This window comes from Protopterus annectens, chromosome 12.part0, assembly GCF_019279795.1.
Source record: "Protopterus annectens isolate FY-2018-M chromosome 12.part0, PAN1.0, whole genome shotgun sequence".
Classification (NCBI taxonomy): domain Eukaryota; kingdom Metazoa; phylum Chordata; order Ceratodontiformes; family Protopteridae; genus Protopterus; species Protopterus annectens.
Window position 1 is genome coordinate 209,224,538 of NC_056746.1, and position 20,298 is coordinate 209,244,835.

General features: G+C 45.8%; 1 protein-coding gene across 1 annotated transcript in view; it reads right to left on the bottom strand.

Annotated features, from left to right (window-relative positions):
- CCNF (cyclin F) overlaps positions 1 to 14,607 on the bottom strand; it is a gene marked incomplete in the record, with an annotated part of 700,297 nt that extends 685,690 nt beyond the window's left edge. Inside the window, 1 exon segment of the mRNA XM_044089259.1 lies at positions 14,272 to 14,607. Coding sequence (XP_043945194.1) covers positions 14,272 to 14,284 — 13 coding nt within the window.
- Positions 14,608 to 20,298: the final 5,691 nt, after the last annotated feature.

The following is a 20,298-nucleotide window of genomic DNA, read 5'->3' on the forward strand; positions in this document are numbered from 1 at the left end:
ACAGATCATCATCCTAATGGTATAGCCCATTTTGTAGGTAGAGATAGAGTTAATTACTCCTCTTCTAAGGAATTACGGACACTTCATCTTAAAGAAAGGTGGTGGATTATTAATTTAGGTGCCACTTATGGTTTAGGTTTGAAGGAATTTGTTTACCAACAGATGGCACCAGTTATCTTTAGTGTTCAGGAATAAAAAAATTATATTTCGTATATATATTTTTATGACTTGAGTGAACTTTAAATATCAGATGATTTAAAGATTTTTAATACACGATATAATGAATGCATTTTGCATAAAATAAATCAATTTAAGGCATATCTTTGGCACCATTTCAGATTTAAATTACGATGTATTCACTAATTTAGCATTGAAGCAGCTTAAAAAAAAACAACTGGCTTATTCGCTTTCTTCGTGTGGTTGTACAATAAAGCTTATGTTGCACTCTGCAGTAAAGTGGTTTGGTGCTCCGTTTATTTTTCCGAATATATACATAAAAAGCAAAAATACTTTCATTTGGTTTACTCCACTCTGGGGAATAACATGTCAACACAAAATATGTCAACATTTGTTGTTTTGATGTAATGTTGTTGACGTTCTGGATGTTGGGATTGCTGGTCATTCTAGCTATACAAATATACACTTCTATACCCAAATTGGAAGCCACACACTCAAGCCAAGAACAGAATAGCTGGTCAGGAGGAGAAGGTAAACACCTGCACCACACCACACAGCCCTCCAGAACACCCACCTTCACGGCTCTCACATAAAAACAAACCACACACCCACTTTCACGGAGGCTCTCAACAGAATTCTACCCAAACAGCAGTGACCTCCAAGTTAGAAATGCACTCGACCACCACAACACAGCACAAACCACAAGACACATAGCTCACCTATACAGTGTGCCCCTCAACCTAAGCCCAAGGAAAAACAGCTTGCTCAATACACTAACCATAGGTGACTCGATTGTGAGGCACACTGATGTCCACTCACTAGGTTGAATAAGGAGAAGGTAACAGTCAGCTTATCAGGTGCCAGAACCAGACAAAACACACACTCACGTCATGCCACATGTACAAGTATGACTCTGTCACAGTCCATCTGGGTGTGAATGACCTGAGACGCACCTCCTTGGACTACATGAAGAACCTCTCGGATTATGTGGCCCAGGCAGGTATGACACTAGCACTGAGCAGCATCCTACTGTCACCCAGAATGATAATGCAATACAAGCAGAAAATGATTGACTTCAACAATTGGCTAAGTTTCTGGTGTCATTCTAAGGGGATCCAGAATCTGTCTGCTTGGGAAAACATGATTGACAGACCTCAATGCTTTGCCAGAGATGGCCTGCATCTATCACCCCTGGGTTTCCGGATAGTGGCCAAGGCTCTTGCCACCCCTATAGTGCCTATTTTAGGCGATATTCCAAAGACCAAATTGCATTTATTTATAGTTGTTATGGTGGTAATCTGAGGGTCATGCTTCTCAACACTACAAGTCTAAATCTCAAGATGCACTTAGCTCGAAGCACTCCTCAAAATGGAGAACATTGATATTTGTGCTGTAAAGGAGACCTGGCTTAAAAGGAGCAGAAAGCACTCCTGCTCTACCAGGCTACAACTCATAGCACCAGTACATGCACCGAAGCTCCAAAGGTGGTGTCTCCATATTAATAAAGGATATGCACACCTCCAGACTAGTAGCCCAGCATAACACATCTGATATAATTAAGGCACAACTAACATTGGGCAAGAAGGTGATTCAGGTCGTAGCCTGCTATAGGTCCCCAACCATGTCCCAAGACTCTCAATCCACATTCCCAAGCACCCTGAAAACTATTAGGGTCCAACCCAACAATCTCATACTAGACAACTTCAACTACCCCTCCATCAACTGGGAAAACTACTCGTGCACCAATACACTGGCCCAAAGCTTCCTGGAATTCATCAATGCCAATGCCCTGGACCAACTCATTCTTACCCCAGCTAGAGGAAGAAACATCCTTGACCTGGTTATTACTAACATGTGCAACTGTTGCCCTACACTAATAGTCAATTCCTCCCTGGTTAGATCCGACCACAAACTAATCACCATGGAAATCCACATCTCACCCACACCCCCCGCAAAGGTAAGCCCCATGAAAAACTTCGCCAAAGCCAACTTCACTGCACCCATGTCAATGGAAAATAGATGCACGACTGCCGAATCATACACTAATGCACTGTACGAACATGTACATAAATACATGGAACTAGCCATACTCAACAGAACCAAGACGCTCTCCTGCAAAAATAGGAAGCCAATTTGGTGGTCCCCTGTCATTAATAAACTTTACACAGAAGGAAGAAACTGTTGCAGAAAAAGGCAAATCCCAAGACTAGAAAAACTCCCTTATTAGCCTCAACAAAAAGTTGTGATCCCTCATCAAAACCTCTAAAGCCAACTACGAAGGCAGAATTGCGACAGACACTAAAAACAACCAAAGCCTTCTATAGCTATATCAAGAATCTCCACGACAATAGCCAGGTTTGCTGTGAGTTACTGCACAATGGTACCTCCCTATACTGAGCCAACAGATATTGCCAACACACTTGGCCAACAGATTCAGTGCCAACTTTACCCCCTCTTCCCCCAAAGGGAAAATCACAATACCGGATGAATGCCAGGCACCCAGCATTACTGCAGCACAAGTTAAAGCTGCATTGTCAAAGGCCAAGAATACAACTTCCATGAGACCCAACAATATCCCTGGATGTCTTCTACATGAACTACAAAGTGAACTGGCACAACATCTGTGTGCCCTGTTCAATCACAGCCTCACCACAGGCTCCCTACCAAATGGCGCACTGCTACAGTCATCCCTCTCTATAAAGGGGGAGCAACTACAGACTCTGGGAATTATTGCCCCATTAGCCTGACGAGTCGTATATGTAAGGCTATGGAGTGCATCATAGGATATAGGGAATTTCCAAACTCTAGATCCCACACAATTTGGTTTTGTGAAAGGTAAATCATGCCTGCTCAACCTAGCTGACTTCTTTGAGTCAGTCATCAAAGCTGTGGATGAGGGCAAGGCAGTTGATACAGCCTACCTCAATCTGGCCAAGGCTTTTGATACCATTCCCCACCCAGGAATTATTGATAAACTCACCAAACTAGGCATCAACCCCTGTATCACTAGGTGGGTTGCAAACTGGCTCACAGATAGAACCACGGTATGAAAGTAGCAGACTCCAAGTCAGACTGCCGACCAGTCACGCAGTGAAGTCCCAACAAGGACCGGTCCCGGGTCCTCTCCCATTTGGCATCTACTTCTCAGAAGTCAAGGCCAATACGGGGGGACTCTGGCTGACCAAATTCACAGATGACTGCAAGCTGGGTGCCATTATTAACTCCCCAAGTGATGTAAACACCCTACAGAAAGACCTCACTGAGACCAGTGACTGGTGTCGAAACCATGGTCTTAAGCTTAATGCCAAAAAATAAAGTCAACCACTTTGGGGAAAAACTCAGTTCCCACCAATTACCACATCGATGGGAGCCCACTGAACACTGAAGGTGTTATAAGAGATCTGGGGACACAGGTTGACAGCAACATCTCCTTTGACCACCACATTGCCACTGTGGTCAGCAAGTCCTATGTGGCACATCTCATTACCAAGGGTTTTGCATCCAAGAACAAAAAGGTCATCTCTCTCTACTCTTCCCTCATTAGGGCAATCAAGTATAATGCCTCACTTGGCATGTACCTCACTAGACACATGGAACAGCTGGAAAGGTCACAAAAGTACCTCATGAAGAGGATCCTAGGCCTTAAACATATGCCCTACAGGGACAGACTAAAAAAACTCCAGCTATTCTCTGTCTCATATAGTCTACTAAGAGGCAATCTCTGCTTGACTTACAAAGCCATATCTGACCCAGTTCTGTTAGAAATGCTACATCTAAAGAAATCCCTCCCCACCACATGCTCCAGAGACCTCAACCTCATTACCACAGTCAACAGAACATGCTGGAGGGACAGATTCATAACCCAGAGACTGCCCATGCTCTAGAACAGACTTCCCATACATATCAAGCAGAACACCTCATTGGCCCTCTTCAAGCAAAATCTGGATGAGTGGATGGGAAATAGAAAGTTCACCCCGGGGATCACTCCATTGGCTCTACCTGATAGAGGCACTGGGAACCAACACTGGGTGGCACTATGCCAGGCCACTTCTATGGGCTAGGCTTGTAAAGGGACAAGGGCCATTAGCCTAGTACACACCTATGAATACATACCCATGTGCATGCATATACATACATACACACAAATATACATGCATAAAATCACACACACATTATATATATATATATATATATACACATATATATATATATATATATATATATATATACATACATACACACATACACACACACACATATATATATATATACACATGGATTCCCCTCACACGCTCAAAGTTTTAAAACTTTGAACTGCAAGTGTAGAGACCATTAGATCATAGTTTTGAAACTTTGAACGTTTTGAATATAGATCTCCATACAGCACGGAACAGGAAATTTACCATTTTCCTCGCTGTAGTCTGATCTCATAGTTGGTAAATTTATTTAGCGGGGTGTGGGGGGTACCTGGCCCCCCTGCAAAAACATAAAAAAAACATTTTATTACACTTTCGAAGTAGATCCATAGAGACACATCGCTACATGTATGCGAATAAACACACAACCATTTGTATGTGCATGTATACATAAATACATTGATTATATATTATACACACCTCTGTGGATATATATACACCTATACATTCATCCCCGTGTCACACCTCCGGGGGCATATATACACCTATACACTCATCCCTGTGTGTTTTCACACATGCCTGCACATATGCCCATGTCCACAGGCACGAATGCACACACACACACTCAGGCCTACATGTCTGCAGGCATGCCTACACACAGCCACCCACGCGTCTGCAGGCACACACACCCATGTGTCTTGCACACAGACACATCCACAGACACACCTAGACACACTCAGGCCTACATGTGTCTGCACGCCTACACGTCCACCCACGTGTCTGAACGCCTACACGTCCACATGCACACACACTCAGGCCTACATGTCCGCAGGCATGCCCACGTCTGCATACACACACTCCTGCACGTCTGCACACACACACCCCTAAACATCTGCACACACTCCTACACATCTGTGCACACACACTCCTACACGTCTGCGCCTACACACCTACACACACACACACACACATGCACACACACTCCTCCGCACACACCTATGCACACACACTCCTACACGTCTGCACACACACACACTCCACGCACACGCACACACTCTCCAGCACACGCACACACACACTCCAGGTCTGCACACACACCTCCAGGTCTGCGCGCACGCACACACACACCTCCAGGTCTGCACACACACACTCCTCCACACACACACACACTCCTCCACACACACACTACTCCGCACACACACACACACACACACACTCCTCCGCACACACACACACTCCTCCGCACACACACACACTCCATGTCTGCACACACACACACTCCATGTCTGCGCACACACACACTCCATGTCTGCGCACACACACACTCCATGTCTGCGCACACACACACTCCTCCATGTCTGCGCACACACACACTCCTCCATGTCTGCACACACACACACTTCATGTCTGCACACACACACACTTCATGTCTGCACACACACACACTTCATGTCTGCACACACACACACACACACACTCCATGTCTGAACACACACACACACACACACACCTCCATGTCTGCACACACACACACACACACACACACACTCCTCCATGTCTGCACACACACACACACTCCTCCATGTCTGCACACACACACACTCCTCCATGTCTGCACACACACACACTCCTCCATGTCTGCACACACACACTCCTCCATGTCTGCACACACACTCCTCCATGTCTGCACACACACACTCCTCCATGTCTGCACACACACACACACACTCCTCCATGTCTGCACACACACACACTCCTCCATGTCTGCACACACACACACACACACACTCCTCCATGTCTGCACACACACACACACACACTCCTCCATGTCTGCACACACACACACACACTCCATGTCTGCACACACACACTCCTCCATGTCTGCGCAGACACACTCCTCCATGTCTGCGCACACACACACACTCCTCCGTGTCTGCGCACACACACTCCTCCGTGTCTGCGCACACACACTCCTCCGTGTCTGCGCACACACACACACACTCCTCCGTGTCTGCGCACACACACACACACTCCTCCGTGTCTGCGCACACACACACACACACACACACACCTCCATGTCTGCACACACACACACACACACACCTCCATGTCTGCACACACACACACACACACACTCCTCCATGTCTGCACACACACACACACACACACACACCTCCATGTCTGCACACACACACACACTCCTCCATGTCTGCACACACACACACACACACACACACTCCTCCATGTCTGCACACACACACACACTCCTCCATGTCTGCACACACACACACTCCTCCATGTCTGCACACACACACCTCCATGTCTGCACACACACACCTCCATGTCTGCACACACACACACACACACACCTCCATGTCTGCACACACACACACACACTCCTCCATGTCTGCACACACACACACACACACTCCTCCATGTCTGCACACACACACACACACTCCTCCATGTCTGCACACACACACACACCTTATGTCACACACACACACACCTTATGTCACACACACACACACCATGTCTGCGCACACACACACACAATGTCTGCACACACACACACAATGTCTGCACACACACACACACACACCATGTCTGCACACACACACACACACACACTCCACAATGGCTGCACACACACACTCCTCCATGGCTGCACACACACACTCCTCCATGTCTGCACACACACACACACCATGTCTGCACACGCACACACACACACCTCCATGTCTGCACACACACACACACACACACACACACACACACACACACCTCATGTCTCACACACACACACACACACCTCATGTCTCACACACACACACACACCTCATGTCTCACACACACACACACACACACCTCATGTCTCACACACACACACACACCTCATGTCTCACACACACACACCTCATGTCTCACACACACACACACACACACACACACACACACACTCCTCCATGTCTGCACACACACACACACACACACACTCCTCCATGTCTGCACACACACACACACACACACACACACACTCCTCCATGTCTGCGCGCGCACACACTCCTCCATGTCTGCGCGCGCACACACTCCTCCATGTCTGCGCGCGCACACACACACACTCCTCCATGTCTGCACACACACACACTCCTCCATGTCTGCACACACACACACTCCTCCATGTCTGCACACACACACACTCCTCCATGTCTGCACACACACACACACACACACTCCTCCATGTCTGCACACACACACACACACTCCTCCATGTCTGCACACACACACTCCTCCATGTCTGCACACACACACACACACTCCTCCATGTCTGCACACACACACACACACTCCTCCATGTCTGCACACACACACACACTCCTCCATGTCTGCACACACACACTCCTCCATGTCTGCACACACACACACTCCTCCATGTCTGCACACACACACACACACTCCTCCATGTCTGCACACACACACACACACACACTCCTCCATGTCTGCACACACACACACACACACACACACTCCTCCATGTCTGCACACACACACTCCTCCATGTCTGCACACACACACTCCTCCATGTCTGCACACACACACTCCTCCATGTCTGCACACACACACTCCTCCATGTCTGCACACACACACACACACACACACACACACTCCTCCATGTCTGCACACATACACACTCCTCCACCCCTCCATGCCTGCACACACACACTCCTCCATGTCTACACACACACACACTCCTCCATGTCTGCACACACACACACACACACTCCTCCATGTCTGCACACACACACACACACACACACACACACTCCTCCATGTCTGCACACACACACACACACTCCTCCATGTCTGCACACACACACACACTCCTCCATGTCTGCACACACACACACACACACTCCTCCATGTCTGCACACACACACACTCCTCCATGTCTGCACACACACACACACTCCTCCATGTCTGCACACACACACACACTCCTCCATGTCTGCACACACACACACACTCCTCCATGTCTGCACACACACACACACTCCTCCATGTCTGCACACACACACACACACACACACTCCTCCATGTCTGCACACACACACACACTCCTCCATGTCTGCACACACACACACTCCTCCATGTCTGCACACACACACACACACCTCCATGTCTGCACACACACACACACACACACACTCCTCCATGTCTGCACACACACACACACACTCCTCCATGTCTGCACACACACACTCCTCCATGTCTGCACACACACACACTCCTCCATGTCTGCACACACACACACACTCCTCCATGTCTGCACACACACACACACACACTCCTCCATGTCTGCACACACACACACACACTCCTCCATGTCTGCACACACACACACTCCTCCATGTCTGCACACACACACACTCCTCCATGTCTGCACACACACACTCCTCCATGTCTGCACACACACGCACACACTCCTCCATGTCTGCACACACACACACACACACACACACACACACACACACACTCCTCCATGTCTGCACACACACACACTCCTCCATGTCTGCACACACACACACTCCTCCATGTCTGCACACACACACACACACACACTCCTCCATGTCTGCACACACACACTCCTCCATGTCTGCACACACACTCCTCCATGTCTGCACACACACACTCCTCCATGTCTGCACACACACACTCCTCCATGTCTGCACACACACACACACTCCTCCATGTCTGCACACACACACACACACCTCCATGTCTGCACACACACACACACACCTCCATGTCTGCACACACACACACACACACACACCTCCATGTCTGCACACACACACACACACACACCTCCATGTCTGCACACACACACACACACCTCCATGTCTGCACACACACACACACACACCTCCATGTCTGCACACACACACACACCTCCATGTCTGCACACACACACACCTCCATGTCTGCACACACACACACCTCCATGTCTGCACACACACACACCTCCATGCCTGCACACACACACCTCCATGCACACACACACACACACACACATCTCCATGCACACACACACACACATCTCCATGCACACGCACACACACATCTCCATGCACACACACACACACACCTCCATGCACACGCACACACACACACACTCCATGCACACACACACACACACCTCCATGCACACACACACACACACTCCATGTCTGAACACACACACACACCTCCATGTCTGCACACACACACACACACACCTCCATGTCTGCACACACACACACACCTCCATGTCTGCACACACACACACACCTCCATGTCTGCACGCACACACACATGTCTGCACGCACACACACATGTCTGCACGCACACACACACACCTCCATGTCTGCACGCACGCACACACACCTCCATGTCTGCACGCACGCACACACACCTCCATGTCTGCACACACGCACACACACCTCCATGTCTGCACACACACACACACCTCCATGTCTGCACACACACACACACACACACCTCCATGTCTGCACACACACACACACCTCCATGTCTGCACACACACACACACACCTCCATGTCTGCACACACACACACACACCTCCATGTCTGCACACACACACACACCTCCATGTCTGCACACACACACACACCTCCATGTCTGCACACACACACACACCTCCATGTCTGCACACACACACACACACACCTCCATGTCTGCACACACACACACACACACACACACACACACACACACACCTCCATGTCTGCACACACACACACACCTCCATGTCTGCACACACACACACCTCCATGTCTGCACACACACACACACCTCCATGTCTGCACACACACACACACACCTCCATGTCTGCACACACACACACACCTCCATGTCTGCACACACACACACACCTCCATGTCTGCACACACACACACACCTCCATGTCTGCACACACACACACACACACCTCCATGTCTGCACACACACACACACACCTCCATGTCTGCACACACACACTCCTCCATGTCTGCACACACACACTCCTCCATGTCTGCACACACACACTCCTCCATGTCTGCACACACACACACACACACTCCTCCATGTCTGCACACACACACACACACCTCCATGTCTGCACACACACACACACCTCCATGTCTGCGCACACACACACACACACACCTCCATGTCTGCGCACACACACACCTCCATGTCTGCACACACACACACACTCCTCCATGTCTGCACACACACACACTCCTCCATGTCTGCACACACACACACACCTCCATGTCTGCACACACACACACACTCCTCCATGTCTGCACACATACACACACTCCTCCATGTCTGCACACACACACACACACACCTCCATGTCTGCACACACACACACACACACCTCCATGTCTGCACACACACACACACACCTCCATGTCTGCACACACACACACACACACACCTCCATGTCTGCACACACACACACCCCTCCATGTCTGCACACACACACACACACCTCCATGTCTGCACACACACACCTCCATGTCTGCACACACACACCTCCATGTCTGCACACACACACACACACTCCTCCATGTCTGCACACACACACACTCCTCCATGTCTGCACACACACACACTCCTCCATGTCTGCACACACACACACACTCCTCCATGTCTGCACACACACACACACCCATCTCCATGTCTGCGCACACACACACCCATCTCCATGTCTGCGCGCACACACACACCCATCTCCATGTCTGCACACACACACACACACACACCTCCTTGCCTGCACACACACACACCTCCATGCCTGCACACACACACACACACACACACACACACCTCCATGTCTGCACACACACACACACACCTCCATGTCTGCACACACACACACCTCCATGTCTGCACACACACACACACACCTCCATGTCTGCACACACACACACCTCCATGTCTGCGCACACACACACTCCTCCATGTCTGCGCACACACACACTCCTCCATGTCTGCGCACACACACACACCCTCCATGTCTGCACACACACACACACACACACTCCTCCATGTCTGCACACACACACACACTCCTCCATGTCTGCACACACACACACCTCCATGTCTGCACACACACACACCTCCATGTCTGCACACACACACACCTCCATGTCTGCACACACACACACACCTCCATGTCTGCACACACACACACCTCCATGTCTCCACACACACCTCCATGTCTGCACACACACACACACACCTCCATGTCTGCACACACACACCTCCATGTCTGCACACACACCTCCATGTCTGCACACACACACACACCTCCATGTCTGCACACACACACACACTCCATGTCTGCACACACACACACACTCCATGTCTGCACACACACACACACTCCATGTCTGCACACACACACACACACTCCTCCATGTCTACACACACACTCCTCCATGTCTACACACACACACTCACCTCCATGTCTACACGCACACACACACTCCTCCATGTCTACACGCACACACTCCGCCCTGTCTGCACGCACACACACCGCCCTGTCTGCACGCACACACACCTCCGTGTCTGCACACACACACACCTCCGTGTCTGCACACACACACACACCTCCGTGTCTGCACACACGCACACACCTCCGTGTCTGCACACACACACACACTGACTTGTATCTGCACACACACACACACTGACTTGTATCTGCACACACACACACCTCCGTGTCTGCGCACACACACACACCTCCGTGTCTGCGCACACACACACCTCCGTGTCTGCGCACACACACACACCTCCGTGTCTGCGCACACACACTCCTCCTGCACACACACACACATGCCTGCACACACACCTCCTGTCTGCACACACACCCCTCTCCATGCCTGCACACACACCCCTCTCCATGCCTGCACACACACACACCTCCGTCGCTCTCTATGCGCACACACACCTCCGTCGCTCTCTATGCGCACACACACACACCTCCATGCCTGCACACACACACACCTCCATGCCTGCACACACACACACCTCCATGCCTGCACACACACACACACACCTCCATGCCTGCACACACACACACACCTCCATGTCTGCACACACACACACCTCCATGTCTGCACACACACACACACCTCCATGTCTGCACACACACACACACCTCCATGTCTGCACACACACACACACCTCCATGTCTGCACACACACACACACCTCCATGTCTGCACACACACACACCTCCATGTCTGCACACACACACACCTCCATGTCTGCACACACACACACACCTCCATGTCTGCACACACACACCTCCATGTCTGCACACACACACACACACCTCCATGTCTGCACACACACACACACCTCCATGTCTGCACACACACACACACCTCCATGTCTGCACACACCCCTCCATGTCTGCACACACACACACCCCTCCATGTCTGCACACACACACCTCCATGTCTGCACACACACACACACACACACCTCCATGTCTGCACACACACACACCTCCATGTCTGCACACACACACACACACACCTCCATGTCTGCACACACACACACACACACCTCCATGTCTGCACACACACACACACACACACACCTCCATGTCTGCACACACACACACACACACACACCTCCATGTCTGCACACACACACACACACACACACCTCCATGTCTGCACACACACACACACACACACACACACACACACCATGTCTGCACGCGCACACACCATGTCTGCACACACGCACACCTCCATGTCTGCACACACGCACACCTCCATGTCTGCATACACGCACACCTCCATGTCTGCGCACACACACACCTCCATGTCTGCGCACACACACCTCCATGTCTGCGCACACACACCTCCATGTCTGCGCACACACACACCTCCATGTCTGCGCACACACACACCTCCATGTCTGCACACACACACACACACCTCCATGTCTGCACACACGCCTCCACACTCCTCCATGTCTGCGTGCACGCACACACACTCCTAAGTGTCCGCAGGCACGCCTACGCACACAATCAGGCATACACGTCCGCAGACGCACACAGCTGCCTACGTGTCTGCACGCACATGTGTCGGCACACACTGACTCATCTGCACGCACACCTATACACATTCACGATCACGATCGCTCGCAGCTGTCAAGCTAACACTCATTTGACTGGGTCACTAGCACACATTTAAACATGCTTCGCGGCTGTCAAGCTAACACTCATTTGACTGGGTCACTAGCACACATTTAAACATACACACATACAACACCCCTATTTGTCATATGCATCTACATACTCACACGTGTATGTTTATAAATATATACACACAGCTAAATAGATACACTCCCACCTGTATGCATACATATACAAAAACATCTAAGAGTGCGCGTATAAACAAAGTATAGATAGATACCATACATATACATTTCACACACACGTACATAATATTCGCACGTTCTGCAATTAGTTAGTACATCGTTTGGTGGTCCGTTTGTGATACTGAGCCCCCACCCATTTTCTTAATAAAACTAATCACTTGTAATCGAAGTATACTCGCTTCCAGTAAACATAAATCACCAGCAATGCTACTGCGGTAGTTCAAGAAAGCAGACAGTTCAAACAGAAGAAATGCGTATACATTTCATTAAAAACGTTACGGTCCAAAGATAGTAATCACAGACGCTGCATTAATACACTAGTTTGTGTATAGTGTAGAAGTATCAGGTACAAAGAGTACTTTCCATTTATAAATGCGCTCATAAATTACGCTTATACAATAAATTAAACAAATGCTCGAATAACAACAGACATACCAAACCAAACACCAAAACATGTTACTTGCTGGTAAAAAAAAAAATTTACAAAACACTTAGATTTACTTACTCCCTGCTTTCATGATTTCCGTGTTTTTTCTTCAGAAACAGCTCGTGATAATCTAAACTAAAGTCTCAGTGAAAATGACCGGACTACTATCTGCAGCAATACTAAATAATCTTAATTTTTTGCACCTACAATAAATAACCGTGGCCAAATAAGCTACATAAAGCACGCAAACACATTTAAACAAATTGTGAATGAAACCACCAAACTTAAAATCAGCCAATCATTTCCACTACCAAACTAGCATCGCTGTTCCCAATTCAAAAGCACCCAGTTTAAAATAGACTCGAGCGCCCATTGGCCAGGGAAGGCGCATCAGCCTATCGTCCGGCCCTCATACAAACTTCGACGTAAACGTCAATCTTGGGGATGTTGTAGACTGTGAAAGGTTGCTAGTCTTCGTTGTTTGCATGCAGATACGCTGTCAAGTATTATCCCTGTTATGACTGAATTTTTTTTGTTGTGAATTGTAAAAGTATTTTATTTCAGAAAATGTTTATACGCACCTATCAACGTTTTAATGAAACAAATCCGGGCAAAGGCCCAAAAAATACGGACCGATTTTAAATATTGATGTTATAAACTTAGAAAGTTGTTAGACCTAACAGGGTTTGTACTAGCAGGCATTTGCTGAATGATATGAAGTCTGAAACTCATTACTTCGTGGCTTCATTCCTTAGTGAGAAAAAAGCAAATTTTGAAGAGCAAGCCAAAAATACGAGGCAAAAAATCTGGGCAGTTGAGAGGTACGTGTTAATAGTACGAGTTAATAGTACTAATATTTTAAGTTTCCCTGATTATTTTGATATTCCTGCCTGATTGGTTGAGAGCTGTGCTGACAATCCCCTTTCTGAGTAAAGATTTACACTCCTTTTCTGCTTTTGTTAGCTGCCTTAGCGCTGTTACTGCTCGGTATATTTCTTATTATTATTGTTTTAATTTTTGAAGAGTAGTAACAGGATTTAGTAGAATCAGATATTAAAACCGTGTTTAAATAAAACGTATAAATGGAAAAAAGAAAACAGAATCTAACTATATATATATATATATATATATATATATATATGTACAATGAAACATGAGATCAAAATTGTAAAAAAAAATCAAGACAAAAATTAAAATTCTAGAAATGAATAATGCAATTTAATTAGATGAAGAAAAATGAGTCTATAATGGGCATAACATTCAACCAAGGATTTTTCTTTAGTTTGTTGGGGTAGATTCTTCTCTCCTTTATTGCAGTTTCTTTGTGTTTTTTAACAGAAGAAGGAAGTCTTCAAACTTTGTTTCATTTGGAGTATTCCACTTCCTTATTACAGTTTTTCTAGCCATCGCAACTATTGACCAAGTTTGATGCAAGTAGTCTTTTTATATTTGTTGTCTAGGATGTTAAATAGTGTAATTTCTTTCTGTAAAATGAAAGTATCATTCCACAGTCTTAAAAAATTCTTGGACTTTTGTCCAAAAATTTCGTACCACATTACAATCATAAAACATATATGACCTATTTGCCTTTATCTGCTCAGTATATTTTCATGCAGTTTTATGCATGGTTTCAAAGCAATGACTGTCAATAGACTTGTTCTAATAAATTTGACAGGCGACTCTTATCTGTTGGTTGACAGAACACATTTTGCTCTTGATGGTGGGGCAGACATTCCTTTCTGTGACTCACATATTCTTAGCATATTTGTCTATTGTCCGTACATAGAATGTCCATATTTTGGCCTGTTATCCATAAATTTGAGGTTTCTTGTCAAATCACAGAGGATTAAAGCCACTAAATAATGACATACATTTGATTTTCAGACCTTATCTATGTCACAGAATGCATGCTAACACAAATCATGTTATTCTAGCAACTTTCTATGTTTATAACAGCAGTATTTAAAATATGCTCATATTTCGGGGCTTTTGTCCCACTATCATTTTAGGCTATTTTTGGGCTTTTGTCATTGTATTATTTTAGGCTTTGTCCACATTTCTTGTGTTGAGGTTGAGAGGTATGATTCTGAGCTAATCTTAACAAACTACTAAACCAGTATTTTTTGTAAATCAAAGATTAAGGGTGATGTGCATAGCTGTAGTAACTACAGAGGGATTAAATTGATCAGTCACAGCATGAAGTTATGGGAAAGAGTAGTGGAAGCTAGGTTAAGAAGAGACATGATGATTAGTGATCAGCAGTATGGTTTCACGCCGGGAAAGAGCACTACAGATGCTATGTTTGCTCTGAGAGTGTTGATTGAGAAGTACAGAGAATGTCATAAGGAGTTGTATTGTGTTTTTGTAGACTTAGAGAAAGCATATGACAGGGTGCCTAGAGAGGAGTTGTGGTATTGTATGAGGAAATCAGGAGTGTCAGAGAAGTATGTAAGAGTGGTACAGGATATGTACGACGGTAGTGTGACAGCAGTGAGGTCTGCAGTGGGAGTGACTGATGCGTTTAAGGTGGAGGTGGGGCTACATCAAGAATCAACTCTGAGCCCTTTCTTATTTGCAGTGGTGATGGACAGGTTGACAGACGAGATCAGACAGGAGTCCCCGTGGACTATGCTGTTTGCAGATGACATTGTGATCTGTAGTGAGAGTAGGGAACAGGTGGAGGAGACCCTGGAGAGATGGAGATATGCTCTGGAGAGAAGAGGAATGAAGGTAAGCAGGACTAAGACAGAATATATGTGTGTTAATGAGAGGGAGGAAAGAGGAATGGTGAGGATGCAAGGAGTAGAGGTGGCGAAGGTGGATGAGTTTAAATACATGGGGTCAATAGTTCAGAGTAACAGTGAGTGTGGAAGAGAGGTGAAGAAGAGAGTACAGGCAGGATGGAGTGGGTGGAGAAGTGTCAGGAGTGATTTGTGACAGACGAGTACCTGTAAGAGTGAAAGGGAAGGTCTACAAGAGGGTAGTGAGGCCAGCTATGTTATATGGGTTGGAGACAGTGGCATTGACAAAAAGGCAGGAGTTTGTGCTGGATGTGGCAGAGTTAAAGATGTTAAGATTTGCACTGGGTGTGACGAGCGTGGACAGGATTAGGAATAAGTACATTAGAGGGTCAGCCCAGGTTAGAAGGCTTGGAGACAAAGCCAGCAAGGCAAGATTACATTGGTTTGGACATGTGCTGAGGAGGGATGCTGAGTATATTGGGGAAAAAGATGCTAAGGATGACGCTACCAGGTAACAGGAAAAGAGGAAGGCCTAAGATAAGGTTTATGGATGTGGTGAGAGAGGACATGCAGGTGGTTGGTGTGACAGAGCAAGCTGCAGAGGACAGAAAGAAATGGAAACAGGTGATCCGCTGTGGCGACCCCTAACGGGAACAGCCGAAAGAAGATGATGATCATAGTCTCCTTCCAGTCTGCAGCATACACCTTCTTCCATTTCATTCACCTTTTTTTCCACACCATCCTTATTCCATATTTTCCTTTGCAGTCATACAACCCATAATGTTTTATCTTTCACTATAGTAGCATTTTCTACTTCAATAGTAACTAAGACTTTACCTTCTACTGTATGTATCATGTTCGTTCCCTTGTAAGTCATTCTACATATTCAGATGTTTTGTCGTGTACATTTCTGTAGCTTTTCATTTTTTATTTATTTTTTATTTCAGAATTTTGTGTGTGTTTTTTTTTTTAATTTTTACATTTTGGTCTAACCATTGAATAATTAATGTCTCTGTTTTTATATCTAAAGCTCGTCACTACTGACTGCGGGAATGGATCCCTAAAACCTGTGGGTGCCTGAAGTCAGATGGATCATCTAAACTACTGTTGACAACAGTTTTTAGAACAGATGTTTATCTTTTTGTACTGGCTATACTTAATTTGTTGCATATCAGACAGTTGTATGTTTTTTTTATTTGTTTAAATATAAAACACTTTGTGCATTAGTTTTAACACAGAGATGGAGTAGAAACGGACTTCACCTACTAAAATAGAATTTTATTTATTTATCCACTGACATTTGATTAGCGGGAAAGCCTGACTGGGTAGAAACCCATTTTCAGCAGAGGCACATAGAGAAAAGCTTCACATTATTATAGAACATTTTAAGAACAGTAATTTTATAATCTTCAAAAATAAAACATAAAACACCTGCAGTTTAACTAATTTTTATGTCTAATTTGTTATAGTTAAGAATTGATGCAAGTTATATGACAATCATTTAATATTTAGAGAAATTAAAGATGTTGGTCTAAGACAAACAGGAATCGAAATATGAAGTGCGGGAAAAACAGGTTTATAGTATATTTAGAAAGAAAGTTGAGGAAGAAAGTTTGATAGAAGTAAGTGAAGAAGAGAGAGTAAGGAGGTATAAGGAATGAAAAGGTGCTTGTTCACATTTAGAGATACAGTTTATCCTAGTGAAAAGGTGCTTGTTCACATTTAGGGATATAATTTATCCTGGTTTTGAGCAAGAACAGAGAGATTTTAGCTAGGAAGTCTTTCAGACTGGTTTTGACCTGATGGATACAGGTAAGGACAACCTTGTACGAGTACAGACAATGGTTGGCAGATTTGATAGGTTTGTAGACAGATGGACAGGAGTTTTTGGCCACTGGATCTCAATGACTGACTAGAAACATAGTTGAGTACAATGGCTTTTAGTGCTGGACAGACAGATGGATGCTGGATAATTTTATAGAGCTGTGTATATGTTAGTTGATGAGGCAGTTCTTACCAGTTTCTGCTTTTTAGTGCCATACTGTGGTGGATTTTAATTTCTGTGCAGCCTAGAGGTTAGTAAGGATGGGAGCAACATAAAGCAGCATGGGGAGGAGATAAGTAGAGGCAAGTATAGTTTTAGTTGTGTCAGTAAGAAAGTTTTTGGCTATGTAAAGCGTTCCTATTTTTTTGAGTTTTTCTTATGCGATTTTATATATGCAGGTCGAATGTAAGATAATCATTCAGTATCATCCCTAATAATTTACTATGAGAAGTGACTTCAGTGGTATTATCAAGAGAGAGGACTTTAAATTTTGTTTTTTCAGGAGAGAGGGATTTTGGGGGGAAAAGTAGTAGTTTGGTCTTTTTTGGGTTGAGCATGAGTTGTGAGTAAGAAAGCCATGTTTCAGTGGCTGTTAAAGCTTCCTGAGTAAATTTTTAGAGGTGTACCATGTTGTCAGATGTGCAAATGAGAGTGGAATGATCTGTGTATTGTATTAGGGTGGCCTGTTTTGTGGATATACAGATGATGTTAATGAAGATGTTAAGGATGAGGGGACCAGAGATAGAGCTTTGTGGTACACGAGGGGTTAAGGAAAGAGCATGCAGTGCCATTTTACTGACTGATACTTACTGGACAGGTAGCTTTTGAACCACAGAAGGATGGTCTGCGAGAGACCTAGTGAGGACATTTGAAGTAGAAGTTTGCTGTGACAAACTGTGTCTAAGGCTTTAGACAAGTCTAGAAATAAGCCAGTAATTACACCATAAGCTCCACACAGCAGGCAAAACCAGATATTTGAGTGCCGTAAGATCTTTAATCACATAATCCACAGTAGACAATTAAGCCCTTTTAAACATTGATTGCATCCCCTGTATGATACTTCGGGGACATCATCAGAACCAACTGAAACATTCCCTTACCATATAGGTTCATAGAATAGAATATAATCAACCCATTTATACTTTCAAAAAAGCAATATGTCAATTAACCAATTAGTTAAAACATCAATTACATCTAAGAAAACATTTTAAAACATTTTGAAACCATGTAAAACACATTTGACATAGTACACATAAACCACAATGAAAGGGTACTTTGTATATTATGTTAAAACAATTCAAAAAATTAAAGCCTTTTTCCTTAAAATGGGTACCAGAGAAATGAAATCATTTAAACCTGGTACTTTCAAGGCATTTAATTTAATAATCCAGTAAAATTCTCTCATGTCAACCTGAAGTTCCCAACAACCACCTCTAAAATTGTGTGGCACAACTTCCAGAATCCCAAATTTAAAGATCGTATCCCCCAGGCATACTAAAGTGTGTTAGAGTGTGCTCAACAATATACTAAGGTTGAAAG